The sequence below is a fragment of the Hylobates moloch genome, unplaced genomic scaffold, assembly GCF_009828535.3.
Source record: "Hylobates moloch isolate HMO894 unplaced genomic scaffold, HMol_V3 SCAFFOLD_12, whole genome shotgun sequence".
NCBI lineage: Eukaryota > Metazoa > Chordata > Mammalia > Primates > Hylobatidae > Hylobates > Hylobates moloch.
The window spans coordinates 20,061,388-20,078,219 of record NW_026652287.1 but is presented as its reverse complement, the minus strand read 5'-3'; the positions used below and the strand labels follow the sequence as shown (position 1 = coordinate 20,078,219).

Below are 16,832 nucleotides of genomic sequence, written 5' to 3'. Positions count from 1 at the left end.
CAAGAAGTGTCAGACCCAGGCTTCCACTCATTAACTCTGCCAAGTCAACAAGCGCTCAAATTGGCACATAGTAGGCCCTCTGGGCATTTTCTGGATCGGATACAATTCTCTAACTTGTCCAAGGGGAGCAATACTTTGATTTCCGGCTTCGGTCTTTAACAAGATCCCAAAACTGGAGACAGAGCTGCCATCCTATGTCCAGAAGCCCTTGGCAAGGATCGTATCCCAAGGACCGATTCTTGAGGCCCTCGTGCCCACATTGCTTCTCGACTCAGGAAGACCTAGACAAGCCCATTCCATCCCCAGAGAGCAAAAGCTTTGGTCTGAAAAACTGATCTTGTTTCTGTCTGTTTGCTTCTGGAATTAAAACATGAAAATCCACAGGAGGCTTGCAGGTTCCCACTGAGACCAATCGGCGACATTTTCAAACACGATGAGCTGTTTGTCAACTACGTGTTCTGGAGCAGAGGATGGGGGAAGGGTTTGGAAAGGTGCCAGCAGCCTCCAGCAGGGCTGCTCATCTGCAGTCTGCAGATGGAGGCAATTATCCTAGGCAGGGCCTCTCGGGGACCCCCAACCCTGCTTATGTCTCTGGAGCCATGTGTGTTCAGATGCTTGCATTTCCTGTGCACAATAACACCGGCAATGGTGTGGTGGTGGGGTGTGAGCCATTGACTTCAGGTCAGGCTGGCTCCTGACCAGATTGTAAGCTGCAGGAATGTGTCCTTGGAGGGTCTTCACTGGGGACTAGACCTAGAATCTCACATGTGTTCAGTTTTGGTCACTGAGCTGCTTTGTAATGGCAGGAAATAAATAAAGGGGGATCAGCAGAGAAATCCAGGAAGAGATGTGGTGGCAAAGAGGGGAGAATAGGGGAAGGTGAAGTGTCCATTTCCATGGAAAACTGATGAGACTTGGGAGTGGCTGAATTCCGTTATGACCGAGGCTCTTTGGGAAGGGTAGGTGATCTTCATTATACAGGAGTCCACTGTATCCTTTAAAAGTAATGGGAAGAAACAGCAGGCTGAGGGATATTGGCACACCAAATGGAAGATCTTCCCAACAGCATGGTACAGACTCTGCATAAAGAGAGTGAGGCCTCCATCACAGGGGGCATTCAAGCAAGGATGGAAGGATATCTGCCAGGAATGCCACAGCAGGCAGACTTTAAAGTGATCCCCACCTCTTGGTGTTCATGCCTTCGTGTAATGCCCTGACCCTGAGTGTAGGCAGGACCTGAGCCTTGCTTCTAGGCTATAGAATACAGCAAAGGGGATGAGCTGTCACTCTTGGGATCACATTATGTTATATAAGACTCTGTCTTGGGTGACAGGAGCTAGAGATGCTCCTTGTGTACTTGATGAAGGAAGTGGTCCACAGGATGGGATCAGAGAGGTCCACATGATTAGGAAATGTAGGCAGCCTCTAGTAGCTGGGGTAGGGACTCCCTCAACAGCCAACAAAAGGCCATGGCCCTCAGTCATACAGCTGCAAGCAAATTAATTCTGCCAATGACACAAATTTGCTTAGAAGCTAATTCTTCCCCTATCAAGCCCCCAGATGAGAACATGGCCCAGCCCATACCTTGATTGCAGCCTTGTGAAATCCTGAGCAGAAGACCCAGTTAAGCCAAGCCCAGACTCCTGACCCCTAGAAACTGTGAGAAAATAAATGTGTGTTAGTTTAAGCCCCCACATTTGTAAGAATGTGTCATGCAGCAATAGAACATGAATCCAGACACTGTGGGGAGGGTGCTACCAGTCTGTCTCTATCCTCCTGCTGGACTGGGTTTCCTAGTTATCTGATAACAAATCATCTCAAAAAAGTGGCTTAAAATTATAGAAACCATTGATTATTCCTCACAGTTTCTGTGAGTAGGAATAGGAGGGTGCCAGGGAAGCCCTGGCGCAAAGTCACTCAAGCAGCTGCAGACATGTCACCTGGGGCAGCAGTTATCTGAAGGCTTCATAGGGAATTGAGGAGCTGCTCATGTAGCTGGCAGTTTGGTGCTAGCTGTTGGCTGGGGGCCTCAGTTCCCCTCCATGTGGGCCTCTCCACGGGGCTGTTTGAGTGTCCTCACAACATGGCGGCTGGCCAAGAGACCAAGGTGGATGCTTCAGTGTCTTTTATGACTTGGAAGCCACACAGCGTCACTTCCACTGTATTTAGTTGGTCACACCGGATCAGCCTTGATTCAGCATGGGAGGGGACTACACACAGGAGGGTATGAATAACAGGAGGCAGGGACCTCTGGGGACCCTCCTAGAGGCTGGCCACCATACTGGTCTTCTTTCCCTCTAGCATGCTGCCTGCTTGCTCTACTCCAGCTTTTTTGCAAAGACCATTCCCTTTGCCAGACTCGATCTCTCCCCTCCCTTCCATCACCCCTTCAGCTTATCTTTGAGGTCTCAGCAGGAATCAGCCATGGCTCTGTGGGGCCCAAAGCTTATATACTTAAGGGGCCCTCTTCAAGATCAAAAAGACAAAACCAGCTTGCTTCTGCAAACTTTCCTAATCACATGACCATTGCTAGGGCCCATCCTAGGGCCTCGGGAGGTGCCTGTGCGAACAGGGGGCCCTGAAGCTTCATCTTCACCAGGATCACAGTGAATTCTCTTCGCTTCCTCAAGAAGCTCTGCCCAATCTCTAGGCTGAGTAACCTCCATTGCTTCAGTCTCCCTGCATGTCACCTGTATAATTAGGCATTTAACATCTCCTTTGGCCACCAGGGACCAGGTCTTATTCAAAAACTCTTTTTATGTACTTGCCGTCAGAGAATGATCTAAATGCATGGACACAATAGAGAACCAGGGCCAGATAAGGTCCGTGCCATCCTGTAATCTATGTTCTGGTGGGAGATAAAAGGGAAATAAATATATAATAAGAAAAAATTTAAAAGATAACTTCAGCTAGAGACGGGTGCAATGGAGAAAGTGAACCAGGGCAATGAGAGATCAAAGACAGCCTCTCTGAGACCAGGATGATGAGAGGGAAGATCCAGGGAGATAAGTGTTCCTGGCAGGGGGAACTGCAAGTGCAAAGGCCCCGAGGCAAAAAGAAGACTTCCGTGTTTAAGATGGAGCAGAGAGGCCAGTGCGCCTGGAGCCTAGTGACCGGGGGAGCAAGGGGCAATGAGGACAGAGGGGCAGGTAAAGGACAGACCAGGTAAGACTTTGCAGAATAAGCAAGAAGTCTGAATTTTATTTTTATCAAGGTAAAATTCATGTACCCTAAAAGTAATCATTGTAAAGCATACAATTCAGTGGCATTTAGTATCTTCACAATGTTGTGCAACCATCACTTCTGCCTAATTCTGGGTTTTATTCTAAGTCAATGAGACACCACTGGCGAGTTCTGAGCAAGGGGTTTGAGCAGTGTTATCATGTGCTCATCCCAGAGGCATCCCATCCAAGGCCACACGTGGGAAGGTAAGGTGTGTTTCCACCAGAATTTCCCCAGGCTGCGTCCTCCTTCCCTTTCTGGAAACAAGACTTGCCCCAAGACATCTGCCTCCCTTTTCCTTCAAACTCTTCCTTCTCTGCTCTTCAGAGCAAGCTAGCTAAGGTGGGGGGATGGCAGAAGATGGGAAGGAGGGAGGAAGATGGGCTTTTAATTTCCAGCTTCCATTGTCAAAAGGCAATTTCATGCCTGCTGCTGTGATTAGGCCAGCAGAAGGGACCAAGGCTGGCAGCTAATGGGGGACTGGCTCCTGAGGATTCAGAGTTCCTAATATTTTTCCCTCATAGGGACAAGAATTTCTAGTGGTGTTCAACCCTGCCTTCCACTCCAGTGATGCACCTCAGAGCCTTGGGTCATGGACCATGGTGTTAGTGGAGAGGATCCTAATTTGTCATAGACCTGTTCCCAGCAGCCTCTGATTGTCTGAACCATTGCTGGGGCCACAGGTCCCATTCTTTCCGTCTCATGGAGGGTAAATGTGCAGGCTGCCCGGGTCTGAATCCTGCCGCTGCCACTTGCCAGCCACACAACCTTGGGCAAGTGCTCTAATTTCTCCATGCCTCAGCCTCCTCACCAGGAAGTACGGACACAAACAGCCCCTGCCTTGTAGGGGTGATGTGAGGATTGAATGAGGTAATGCAGGCACACGGGGGACTTACATGAGAGATAATAAGCTGATGCGGGCACACAGTGGGCATGTGTGAGAGATAATTAGGTAATGTGGGCACCAATAGATGTTACGTCAGTGTTCGCTTAAAAAGAAAAGGCAAAAAGAACACAAGATAGAACCCAAAATGTTACCAGAGACTTTGAGGCTGGAAATCTAGACATTTATGTGAATTCAAGAGATTTTTGGAACCTAGTTGGCAACCAGTTTAAACTTATTTTAAAAAACTCCGTGGCCCCCAAAAGCCATCTCTCTGCCAGGCAGATGCTATGGTCAACCTGGGACCCAGGGCTTCAGACTGCCTGTCCTGAATCATTTCCACTCCAGTTGTAGAAGTCTACTACTCTGGAATCTTTTCTGAAATATCTTTACTCTCCAGGTTTCCATGAGCTTGCTGAAAATGTCATGGAGTGTCTACTGTGTACTAAGCACATAGCAAAATAAACTCATCAGAAGCCTAAGAGGGAAGTATGTGTGTCCCATTGCACAGAGGAGCACACTGAGGCTCTGAGAGAGATGATCCTTTTGCCCACAGTTCCCCAGACAGTGAGTTTCCCAGCAGGACTTTGAACTACTGTTTTCTGCCCACCCTCACACCTTCCCAAATTTCCTTTCAGGCTTCAGGCAGGCTGGTCTGTCCACCCCAGTGGTCAGCCTGACAGGCAGAGGAAGCAGGAAGAGCTGACTGATGAGGAGAAAGAAATCATCAACAGGGTGATCGCTCGAGCTGAGAAAATGGAAGAGATGGAGCAGGAGCGAATCGGGTGAGGCTTAACACTTCCCATTCACCCCAGAGCCGCTGTGGCAGGAGGGTGTGCTGGGCTGGAGCAGGGCTTTGGCCTCAAACAGGGTGTGCTGGGCTGCCTCTGGGCTTTGCCATTTGTGACTTACGGGGCCACCTCCCCGCCCCACCCCCTTCCCCACTGGCAGACGTGGGATCTTTGTTGCATGAGTTGGGAGAGCTGGGAGAAGAGAAAAGGGACTAGAGGAGAGAGTGGGCTGTGAGTGTGGAGGTTCTTGGCTGGGGGTGCATTGAAGAAGGGGTAGGGGGAGGGGTCTTGTGATAGGGAAAGTGGAGATGTCATTGGAGGCTGCAAGAAGCGGGTGGGTGTGAGCATCAGGTGTCTCCGCTAATCACAGCTGCATAGGGATGTGTTTTGGAGATGAGAGCCAGGTAGGTGTCAGAAGGTACAGCTGAGGGCAAGGTTAGGAGGACAGAGAGTAGGTAAAAAAGAGTGTGTGAAAGACAGAGCATGTTTGAAATTAGTTACATAAGACAATCGGAGAAACCAGTCCTATAACAGTCAGGCAGCATGTGAGTGAGGAAGCAGAGGTTAACCTGATGGGTCCGGACTCCAGGAACCCGGGGTCCCATGCCAGCTCCCCACTTGCCTGCTGTGGATCTTGGGCATGTTGCTTGACCTCTCTGAGCCCCAGTTTGCTAACTGGCAGAATGGGGGAAATAACAGTAATTATCCTATAAGATTCTTGTAAGTGTTGAGATGACGCATGCACAGTTCCTGACCCAGGCTCTGGTGACAGTATGTGTTTAATAAATGGTAGGAAGGAGGGGAAAGTGGGGCTCAGAGGGCGGGGATAATGAAAACATGTTTGGGAGAGAAGCAAGGCTTATAAGAAGGATGTGTGAAGAATCGAAGAGAGTGACAAAATCAATGAGCAGGGACAGTACTGGAGAGCAAGGAGTGGCATGGGTGTGGGCTGGAGCTGGGGGACTGGGGAAAATGTGGGGCATCATCAGGGTGGGAGGAGTGACTGAGAGAAGGGAGTGAGGGTATGTGTTTGGGGGGCTCTTGGTATAAATGGAGACTGGCTGCCGGGATACAGAGAGGCCACTGGAGTGGTCTTCCTAGACCCGAATATCAAACAGGAAATGGGAAGGCAGGATGCTGGGACACCGCCTCCACCCTATGCCCCTCCCCAAGCCCTTCTGCCAGGGGCAGCCATTGCCAACTGCTTACGGCGGATTTGGGTACCGAGGTGCCCACTGATCTCCCTACCCAGACACTCAGCCAGGGGTTAACGAGGTTCTTGGATGGAAAATGATGCTCTGGGGATGCAGGAAGTGGATGCCTTTGATTTGAGCCTCTGCAGATAATTGCACTCAGGGCAGGCTGGGGAAATCGGAGGTGTTGTTGACAAGTGACAAATACCTGCCACAGGATGTGTCAGCTTCACACTTGACCCTCTGTCAGCGTCCTCAGGTGGTCACCAAGGGGATGGGTCTGAGAGGCTTGCTTATGGGGTTAGGTTTTTATTTTGCTTTGCTTTTTAAAAGATATCTCAGGAGTGGGAAGTTCTCCAGACTGGCAGTGTGTGCGTGTGTGTGTATGTGTGTGTGTCTTTATACAACGATGGGCCTCAGTCATGAGGGAAGGAAAGACACATATGTTAAAGGTAAACAGTGAAAGCAAGAACTCTGTTCAACCCTTTTCTTGCATGGCACTTATCACCAGCTATCACATTTTATATTTAGGTATTTTTACCGGTTTTGTTCACTGCCATATTCCCAAAGCCTGGTACATAATAGGTGCAGAGCAAAATATTTGTTGAGTGAATGAATGAACATGGAAGATGAGGCTATCTCCCAACTTCTTTCTACATTGCCTGTAGCCAAGAGGCTTGGGGGTTTATAGTCTTATCCAGGGTCCAAATTCCCAGGGAAAATACTCTGACTGGCTTATGTCAGATACTATCCCTTGTCCAATCAACTGCAGCCAGGCGTGCCAAGCCCAGTTGTATCAACATGGCCACTAGGCTGCCTCTGGGGGTCAGGTTAAGGAGGTCCTTGTGGACTGAGCAGATCCCAGCTTAAATGATCTAGAACAGGGTAAATGAGGTCCCTGTTTTATCTTCAATGCCCTGCTGTATTCTCCCTACCAACCTAGTGACATGGTGGCAGAGCATTGTGGTTAAGAGCTGGGGTTGCAAAGTCAGGGAGACCTGGGTCCAAATTCCAGTTCTGCCACTTACCCGCTGCATGCCCTTAGATAAGCCACTTTACCTCTCTGTGCCTCAGTTTCCTCATCTGCAAAATGGGGATAACATTATCACATGCATCTGAGTGAGTATTTAATTAGCACGCAAAGGATTATTGTGGTGCCTTGTACAAAGTACATGCTTAATAAATAGTGGCAATTATTTAATGGTGAGGTTTTTTTTTTTTTTTTTTTTAATGAGAAAGCTGGTTTTTGATACTAGCTGAAGCCTTTATTCTAGAAGTCTGCCCTGAGACTCCTGTTTGGCAAGTCCTGAAATTCCAGCAGCCCCTGGCTTCCCCTGAAGGAGATTTGAGAGGCTTCCAGGGGAGCTTGGGCCAAGTCTTTGGTGACAGAATGTCCCTTTGCTGAGACAGTGTGTTTTCTGCCTGGCTTCCCAGAGTGGGGAGGACAGTCCCGGAAGATTCTGGCTGTGGTTGTCCCACAGCGCCCTTCCTGCAGCCAGCCCTTGCTGGAAGCATCGCCAGAGGCAAACCCAATGCTATTTGTGTCTTATAAGCTCAAACCTGCCCCGATTCCTGTTCCACCCACACTTCCCTGGGAGGGGATCAGAGAAGAGTCAGATGAAAGCCAAGTGAAACATCAGACATGGAGCCAAACTGAAAATGGGGGTGCTAACTGGGGCTCCCACTGCAGAACATGAGGATCTCAGTTAGTGAGCTCTTGGGACCTCAGTTTCCCCATCCATCAAATGACTCAGTCTCTTTCTCAGGATTCTTCCTGCTCAGAATCTACAGTATTTTGGGGGTGTCTAGTGAGGGTCCTCACACCCTATTGCTGGCTGTACCTCTCAGAGTAAATGAGCTCCTTCTATGTTAAAATCGCCAATGTAGCTGTGTCCCTTACTGGGTCCAGACATCAGCCTGGAACATGATGCTGAATGTTCTTTTCTATTACCTGAGTGAAAGCTATCTGGGAGAGTTATGAAATCACTGTTAATAAACATGATAAATAATCATCATGATGGTTATGAAATCACTGTTAATAAGCATGGTAAATAATCATCATGATGGATGCCATTTATTAAGCACTTACTATGTATGTGCCAAGCCTGTGTCTAAAAACTCCATATGAATTAACTCATTAACTGCTCCTCTCAACCCTGTCAAGTAAGCTATTATTATCCCCATTTTGCAGGTGAGGAAACTGAAGCTTAGAGAGTTTAGGTCATTTGCCCAAGGTCATATGCAGGCAAGGTACACATCCCTATTTGGCTGACTCTCGGAACTATGCTCTTAAATGTCTGAGATGTTTTTCCTGAAGACGTGTTCCCAAATTCCTAGGCTCTGCAGAACATAGAAATTTTAATTACTCAGGTTTGGAGGGGACATTTTGAGAGCTGGAAGTTGAAACCCTTTCTGTGCTGGCCCAATTATTATTTTCAGCTCTTATTAACCTGTCTTTACCTTCCAAAGCTGCCAGAGCTAGTCTGCATGCTGCTGTGGTTCTGAGAGTTCCAGAAGAGAAATGCCCTCAGGCTTACCAGGAAGCATTGCCTCCCTGGGGCAGTTTTGCAGGAGTTAGCTGTCCCAGGGAGCCCCAGGCCATGCACAGCAACCCAGAGCAGCTTCATTCCATGGAGCTCATGTACTTCTGCCAGGAGGAATCTAAATCTTCACTCACCACTCAGTTCACAACCCAGCTCTGTTCTCTTCAGCATCCTAGGAGGGAGAGAGGATGGCCAGAAGAGAAACTCATTAACCAACCTCATTTTGCCCCCACATTTCTTATATAAGTGCCAAGTGGGGTTTCAGAGTTTATTTTGCATGCCTGACTGCTACAGATTTTCTATATTAGTTACGACACTTTGCTTACAAGAAAGGAAACTAATTTCAGCTAGGTTGTTTCGGTCATCTGTTGCAATATAACAAACCACCCAAAACTTTGTGGCTTAGAGCAAAACAATGTATTATTTTCATGATTTTATGGGTTAAGGATTCAGACAAAGCTCTGCTGGGCAGGTTTTCTGCTCCAGGGGACGTGGGCTGGGTTTGCCTACTCGGCTGCATTCAGCCAGTGATTGGGCTGGGCTGGAAGGTGCAAGAAAGCTTTACTCCCCTGTCTGTACCTTGGTGCTCTTCAGGTAGCCCCTCTCTTTGCATTTCATCCTTCCTTATTCATTAGTCTGGCCTGAGCTCCTTTTCATGGCAGTTGGATCCCAAGGGAGCAAAGATAGGTGTTGCCCGGTCTCTTAACAGCTAGGTCTGGAACTGGCAGGGTATCACTTCCATCACTTTCTATTGAGGACAGGAAATAGATCCTATCTCCTTATGTGATAAATGGCATGTGCAGGCAGAGGAGGAAGGCATTATTGGTGGCTATCTTTATCCCATTATGTAGAAAGAGAAATTTAATATAAGGGTTCAGAGATATCTCCAGGGATCTGAGGACAAGAACACAGCCTGGCCTCATAAAAGGCTTACTTCTCATCCCACATATTAGAAAATATAGCCACGCTAGCTAGAGCCTCCCAGTTTTTATAGCTCTTCTTAGTCTAAATTCCAAATTCCTAGGGAAGGAACTCTGATTGACCTAGCTCGCCCTAGATGCCCACCCCTCATCCTATCAGCAGTGGCTAGAGGTGCCAGGCTAGATACGCGTGGCTGCTGAGCACTTCTCCTGAGCATAAAAGGGCCCCTTTGTGAGTTGCGAAGCCACACCTAGGTTACTCACAGGACTTTTAGAATGTATTAAGTTTGGAATTAGACATTTGCCTCCAAAATTGGTTTGCATTTCCACCTCTCTCCCTGGCATTGGTAAGGCCCTCTTTATCCTTATTATATTTCTCTCTGTCCAGAGCCTCTCAAAGGCATTTGCTCACATATCTTGCCTGTGAAGAGACTGGCAGCTGGGTGGCTTCCATTCGAGGTCAGCTTCCCTAAATAGATGGGCCCAAAAAAGTAATTAGGATTTGTCATTAACCTTGGCATCCAGACGCCGTGATGGAGGAGAAAGTCAGAGAGACTTGTTGTTGACAGGATGTGTCGCACCCCTATCACCTTCCCATCTTGATTGCACCTTCCCATGTGTTTTTGGCGTATATTTTTTCCAAAATATGGACAGAGGGAGAAGTGAGTAATAATGCCTGGAACTTGCTATGTCTAATTATCTAATTAGGCAGACATCTGTCCTATGTCTTGACAAGCCAACCATATGCCAGGTCATACTCTTCTCTTTCTAAAGGAGGACTCTTCTCCCTCATTTAAACCTAAAGTCTTAAACATTCTATGGATGGGAGTCAGGGACTTGGGGGCATTCTGATATTATCAACATATTTACGCATGTGTCTATGTGCATTTTTTTCTCAAGAAACATAGATTTTATCAAGGTTGGGAGGACTCTGAATCCTCCAGTGTTGGGGATTATTGAGTAGTACCTCAGTTTTCTCAGAGATTGGACCAGTGCTTTTTCTAATGTCCAGCTAGCCCTAATATGTTATAGAATCTGTTTTTATAAGATGAAAATATGATTGGGCATAGTGGCTCATGCCTGTAATCCCAGCACTTTGGAAGGCCGAGGCGGGTGGATCACTTGAGGCCAGGAGTTTGAGACCAGCCTGGCCAACATGGTGAAATCCCATCTCTACTAAAAATACAAAAATTAGCTGAGTGTGGTGGTGCATGCCTGTAATTCCGGCTACTCGGGAGGCTGAGGCACATGAATCATTTAACTCAGGAGGCAGAGGTGGCAGTGAGCCAAGATCGTGACACTGCACTCCAGCCTGGGTGACAGAGCAAGACTCCGTCTCAAAAAAAAAAAAAAAAAAAAAAAGACATGCAACACATTAAGGAAAGTAACTTAACCCAGTCGAGACATTTGGGGGATTTTTCTTTTTTCATAGCAAAGCAAAGATTTTTTTTACTTGGGTGGCTGAGGCAGGAGAATTGCTTGAGCCCAGGAAGCAGAGGTCACAGTGAGCCACCTAGATCATACCACTGCACTCCAGCCTGGGTGACAGAGCAAGACTGTCTAAAAAAAAAAAAGATCAAAATAGAAGTTTTCTGGATTCCTTAATTAGCTCGATGCCTGCCATAAAAGAGAGAACAAATACATGTTGAATGAATAATGCATACTAAGTGAACCATAAACCCAACTAAGATGCTTAGCAAATCACTTTACCCTTACGGCCTCCCTCATGGCCTCCCTGACCTCATCTGTAAAATGTGAAGTTGGACAGGATAGTCTTCAAATCCCTCTAGCCCAGGGCTTCTCAAATTCAGCACTATTTATGTTTCGGGACAGATAATTCTTTGTGTGGGGGCTGTTTTGTGCATTGTAGACTGTTCAGCAGCGTCTCTGGTCTCTACCCTCTAAGATGCCTGGTTTAACTCCCTACCCAATTGCAACAACTAAAAATGTCTCCAGACACTGCTCAGTGTCCCCAAGGAGCAAAGTCACCCCCTGTTGAGAACCACTGCTCTAGCCCTTTTGTTGGTGGAGAAGGAATGGGAGATGAAATGGACTGTGATTTTTCTTGCAATAATGATCAACTTCTAGCAAAATAATCACAACAGACCACTCTTATTGGCATCATGTGCCAGCACTGTGCTCAGAGCTTTATGTAGACTCATTTATGTAATCTTCACAGGAATCCTATGCAATAGAACATATTACAATCATTCCCATTTCACAGATGAGGAAACTGAAGAACAGAGAGGTTCAGCAGCTTGCCTAGAGTCACACAGTTAATAAGTGGTGGGGACTGGGATTATGAATCCGGGCTGGCTGGCTGCAGAATTAGGCTCCTATTCTGCTATTCCATAGAGAAACAAACATTTATCTCCAAGCCCTGTGCTAGGAACTTTTAAATATCATATATTTCCTTTAATCCTCATAATGTCCTCACTGAGAGACAGACAATCATTTCTGCTTTACAGCTGAGTAAACCGAAGCTCAGGGAAGTTAAGCCACTTGCCTAGAGGCACACAGCCTTTATGTGGCCAAGCCAGACTTTGAACTTGAATCTGTCTTTCCACTTTATCCTATTGCTTTTGGGGAGTACAGGTGGGAAAGGCAATTGATGGACGATTTCGGGGATTCAGAGAAGTCAATAATTACAGGGTATCTCAAACATTTATTGAAGTTAATTGATCGTTTCATATGTTTCTTCATTCAGTTGAACAGTTCATTCCTCTTTACCACAGTGACCCTTTTCCCCTTCAGGCCTCAGTACCACATTCTCCCAACTCTATTTTTCAAGACAGGAAAGGGCAGGGAGAAGGGTCAGAAAGAACCCCAACCATAAGCACTGACATGAAACAAAGATTTCATTCTTCTAGCATCTGGGCAGCTGGACCTAACTTCCAAATCCAGCTCTTCCACCCTTGAGCTGTGTACACTTGGGCAAGTGAGTTCCCATCTGTGTGCCTTGGTTTCCCCATCTGTAAAATGGGAGTGAATAATAGAGCTTCTCTCCCAGATTGTTGATGGCTTAAGGAAAACAATGCATATAGAGTACTTAGCATAGCACCTGGCACAGTAAGCACTCAGAAACAACAACCACAACTATTGCTGTTCCTGGGTTTGTCATGACACAGCACCTTGCCCAGCATGGACTGCACTAGCCCAGCTGAGCCCTCCAGTGGTCTTTCTCTCTTGGCTCCCTCGTCTCTGACTCTGAACCAAGGTGACCTTCTTCACCGAAGTGCTGAGGCCCAGGCAGGAATCCCATTCACCAATCCCTCAAGGAGACAGATTGAGATCTAGGGCTCCCCAGGTGGTGACAGTAACAAACAACAGGGAGAATTAATGAGTCTGAAATGCACATGCCCTGCATGCCAGCTTGTGTCTTCCTGATGGAGCAGCTCAGTCATTTAAGGACAGGTTCCTGAGAGACCCTGGCATTAGAGCCTCAGGCCAGCCCCCATCAGAGCAGCTATTTCCCCATTCACAGCAGATGGTCCAATTTTGACTTCAGAAAGTGCCAACTTTAATAAACTCAACAGTAATATCCCCCTACTTGGCAATTAGGGTGAGGTGAAGAGCGAGCAGGGATTCTGGAATTGATGGGTGGTGTGTGATGTGTGATGTGTGGTGTGTGGTGTGTGTGTGTGAGAGAGAGAGAGAGAGAAAGAAAGACAGAGAAAGAGGCAAAAATCAGAGAGAGACGGAGAGGGACAATATGACATCGTACCCACTTTCCCACTTTGCTGCGTTTTTCTGAATGGTGAAATCGTGGTCAACCACTGCTTCTAAAGGCAGCTGCTCTGGCTCCATCCCATCAGTTGGTGGAACCCCAGCTTTTAGCCATTTCCTCTGCTGATTCAGAGATTGGCATATAAACCCATCACACTGGGGCAAGCAGGGTGCAGGATGTCTCTCCCAGGCTCTGCTGCACACCACATGAAGCCTACTTTCTGGTACAATTGTACATCCATTAACCTTTTCCTCGACATTCATCAAGATGTTGCAGCGGTACAGGAAAGCTCAAAAGTAGTTACTTGAATGTTTCTGAGGTCAGTTGGGGCTTTTTACGGGAGGCTGAGCATCAGAAATAAGCAGAGGTCAGTCCTCCCCACTGGGCTTATGACCTTACTCAGAGAAGGCAGCGATTGGATCTGATCTCTCTGTAAGAGCACAGTGTGTACAGACATGCATGTAAAAGTGTATTCTTGCATGTAGGTTCTGATCATACATGTGCGTGTGTGGTGTGTGTGTGTGTGTGTACTCATAGCCGTATGTACACATGCCTCTACAGGCATGCCTGTGGGTATATATGTGTGGGTGCATGTGTCATCTGTGTGTGTGTGTTTAGAGATAGATAGGCACTTGAGTCCTATAAATTTCTAATCAATGTAGCCCCTTTAAAAGCTTTAGAAAGATTTCACAGGCAGATGATAGCATCCTGGTTACCCAGAAAAAATGTGAGTACAGGGATGTATAAAAGCCACAAATTTCCAGAATAAATAACTAGCAGCAACCATTACTGAATAGTTACCATGTTCCAGGCATTTTACAAACACTATCTCATTTTATCTTTGCAACAATCCTAGGAGGTAAGGGCTTTGTTTTCCCTAATTTACAGATAAAGAAACTGAAGCTCGGAAAGGTTAAGGAGCTTTCCTGGGGTCACAGAGCTGGGAAGTGGCAAAGTCCAGATATGGGGCCGGGCAAGCTCACTCCAGAATTGGCACCCCAACCCCTGCGTCATAACTGCTTCCTACTAAATCCTGAAAGTGTGCACGTCTGCAGGGGTGTATGTGTGTCTGTGTCTGTGTTGGAATGCCTGTGTACAGGGAGTCTACGCTTTCTTGGGGCTGCATGTAAACACCTGAAGAAAGTGACCGGAACCTCACAGAGTCAAAAGCTTGGCTTGCCTGACATCCACAGCCAGTCGGGGAGGAATTGTTCTGCAGAGGAGAGCTAAAGTTGGATTCAGACCCAAATCAGGCTCTAGTGACTGACGGGGCAAAAATGTGGGCGTGGCAGGCAAAACAATGGCCTCCCCCAAAATGTTCACATCCCAATCCCTGGAGCTTGTGCATATGTTACCTCCAGTGGCAAAAGGGTCTTTGCAGATGTGATAGTTATGAATCTTGATATGGGGAGATTATCCTGGATTATCCAGGTGGACCCCATAGGAAACAAGGGTTTCCTATGAGAGAGAACAGGAAGGTCAGAGTCACGGAGAGATTAAAAGATGCCCTACTGCTGGTTTTGAAAATGGAGGAAGGGGCCATGAGCCAAAGAATGCAGCTGATTTCTAGAAACTGGAAAAGGCCCAGGAACAGATTCTCTCCTAGAGCCCTCAGAAGGAACGAAGCCCTGTCAATGCCTCGACTTTAGCCTTGACCTCTATAGCTGTTAAGATAAATGTAGATGGTCTAAGCCCCTAAGTTGTGATAATTCGTTCCAGCAGCCACAGAAAGCTAACACAGTGAGTGATTCCTTGAAACCTGCTGGCACGCAATGGCATTTTGTGGCCCTCCTTCTGATATGCTCTTTTACCACCACTGAGTTAGACCCATTTGGACCAGCCTTGTAGTTTCAAAAGACTTGCTCAACTCCATGTGTAGAGAAAGACCAGAAACCTGCCTGCTTCATTCTACCTGGAACAGCTGCAGCATCTGAAACTCTCACTGCACTGAGCCTCCCAAGGGCTCCATTCATTTGTCCAAGTGTTGTCTCTAAATGGGACTGGGCGTAGTGTCTCATACCTGTAATCCCAGCACTTTGGGAGGCTTTGGTGGGAGGATTGCTTGATTGAGCCCAGGAATTCAAGACGAGCCTGAGCAATATAGTGAGACCTCATCTCTCTATAAAAAATAATAGCTGGACGTAGTGGCACGCACCTAGAGTCACAACTACTTGACAGGCTGAGGTGGGAAGATTGCTTGAGCCCAGGAGTTTGAGGCTGCAGTGAGCTATGATCAAGCCACTGCACTCCAGCCTGGGTGACAGAGCCAGACCCTGTCTCAAAAAAAAAAAAAAAAAAAAAAAAAGACGGGCGGGTGTGAAGTTGGGTCTCCTCCACTGAAAGCCCTTGCATGCTGTCCCATCACTCTTCAACACAAGACCCTGCGTGGAGTGGTCCCTGCCATCTCTCCAGCCTCATCTCCCACCATTCAGCCTCCCAGCCATGCTGAGCACCTCTCACTTCCTTCGCACATGCTATTCCCTGGTTTCTCTGAGGACCCATCCTGACTGTTCCTGTCTCTCTCTTGTGAGTTCTCATAGCTGCTCATACTTGTCCTTCAGGGGACTTATGATGATTATGGCAATTTGCATGATTTTTTAAACAATGTCCGATCTCTCACTTGAACGCCAGCTCCATGAGGGCAGTGATCTTGTTTTGCTACCGCTGGATCCTCACTGTCTACTTGGCACATAGTAGGTGCTCTATACATGTTTGTCAAGTGAGTGAATAGCCCATCCATCTCCATTGGGATGGCAAGGCCAGACCACGTTGGGAACCTGCTTCCCACCACCTCCAGAGGCCATCCGTTGGTGCCCAGAGGAGGGGACATACTCCTGGTGCCTCTGGGAGCATCCTGGGAATTGGGATGTGCCCACCTGACTTCACTGAGTAACCAACAACTCACCTGAAGCACCCAGCCTGGTGATGGATGGTCCCAGGATGTCAGGTGTGAGTAGTCATCATAAAGTTAATCAGGCATGTCAAGACATAGTAGTGAGTGTCAGCCACTTACAGGGTTCAGCTAATTGGGCACTTAATGTGAGAGAAAGGGTTGGAGACATTAGATAGGTAAACAAAACCAGGCAGGCAAATAACACCAGGCAGCCAATGCAGACAGGGTCTACTCTTAGTCATCAAAAGTCCTTCCATTTCAGAAAAAAGAAGGAGAAATCTCAATGTTTCTGTCTCAGGATCTGAGAATCCGGAATGCTGCGCATGAGAGGAAACTTGAGCTGCAGCTCATCTAACCCCTCTTATTAGAAAAGGTTTTTTCAAGGTCATTGACTGGAAAAGAGGTAGGATTCAAACCTGTGGCTTTTAACCATTGGCCACATGATCTTCAAAAATGCACTTTCATCTCTGATGTGAAAGTGATACATGTTCATTTTAAGAAAGTCAAGAAAGTATAGAGGAGTCCAGCTAGTTGGGTGCATTAAAGAGGGAAGTAAAAATTACCCATAACCCCTCACTGCCTGGTGATTATCACCGTGAATATCTTGGTGTGTTTCCTTCCTGATGTATATATACATATTTGAGTGCACACAATGGAGAT

At 47.2% G+C, this 16,832-nt stretch overlaps 1 protein-coding gene across 3 annotated transcripts in view; it reads left to right on the top strand.

The window, feature by feature from the left end:
* Nucleotides 1-16,832, top strand: part of RPH3A (rabphilin 3A) — a 319,863-nt gene that overhangs the window by 261,431 nt on the left and 41,600 nt on the right. For all 3 annotated transcript variants that reach the window (XM_032168616.2, XM_058425445.1, XM_032168615.2), the window contains exon 5: nucleotides 4,744-4,890. In XM_032168616.2, coding sequence (XP_032024507.1) covers nucleotides 4,744-4,890 — 147 coding nt within the window. The remainder of the gene's footprint in view (nucleotides 1-4,743; nucleotides 4,891-16,832) is intronic.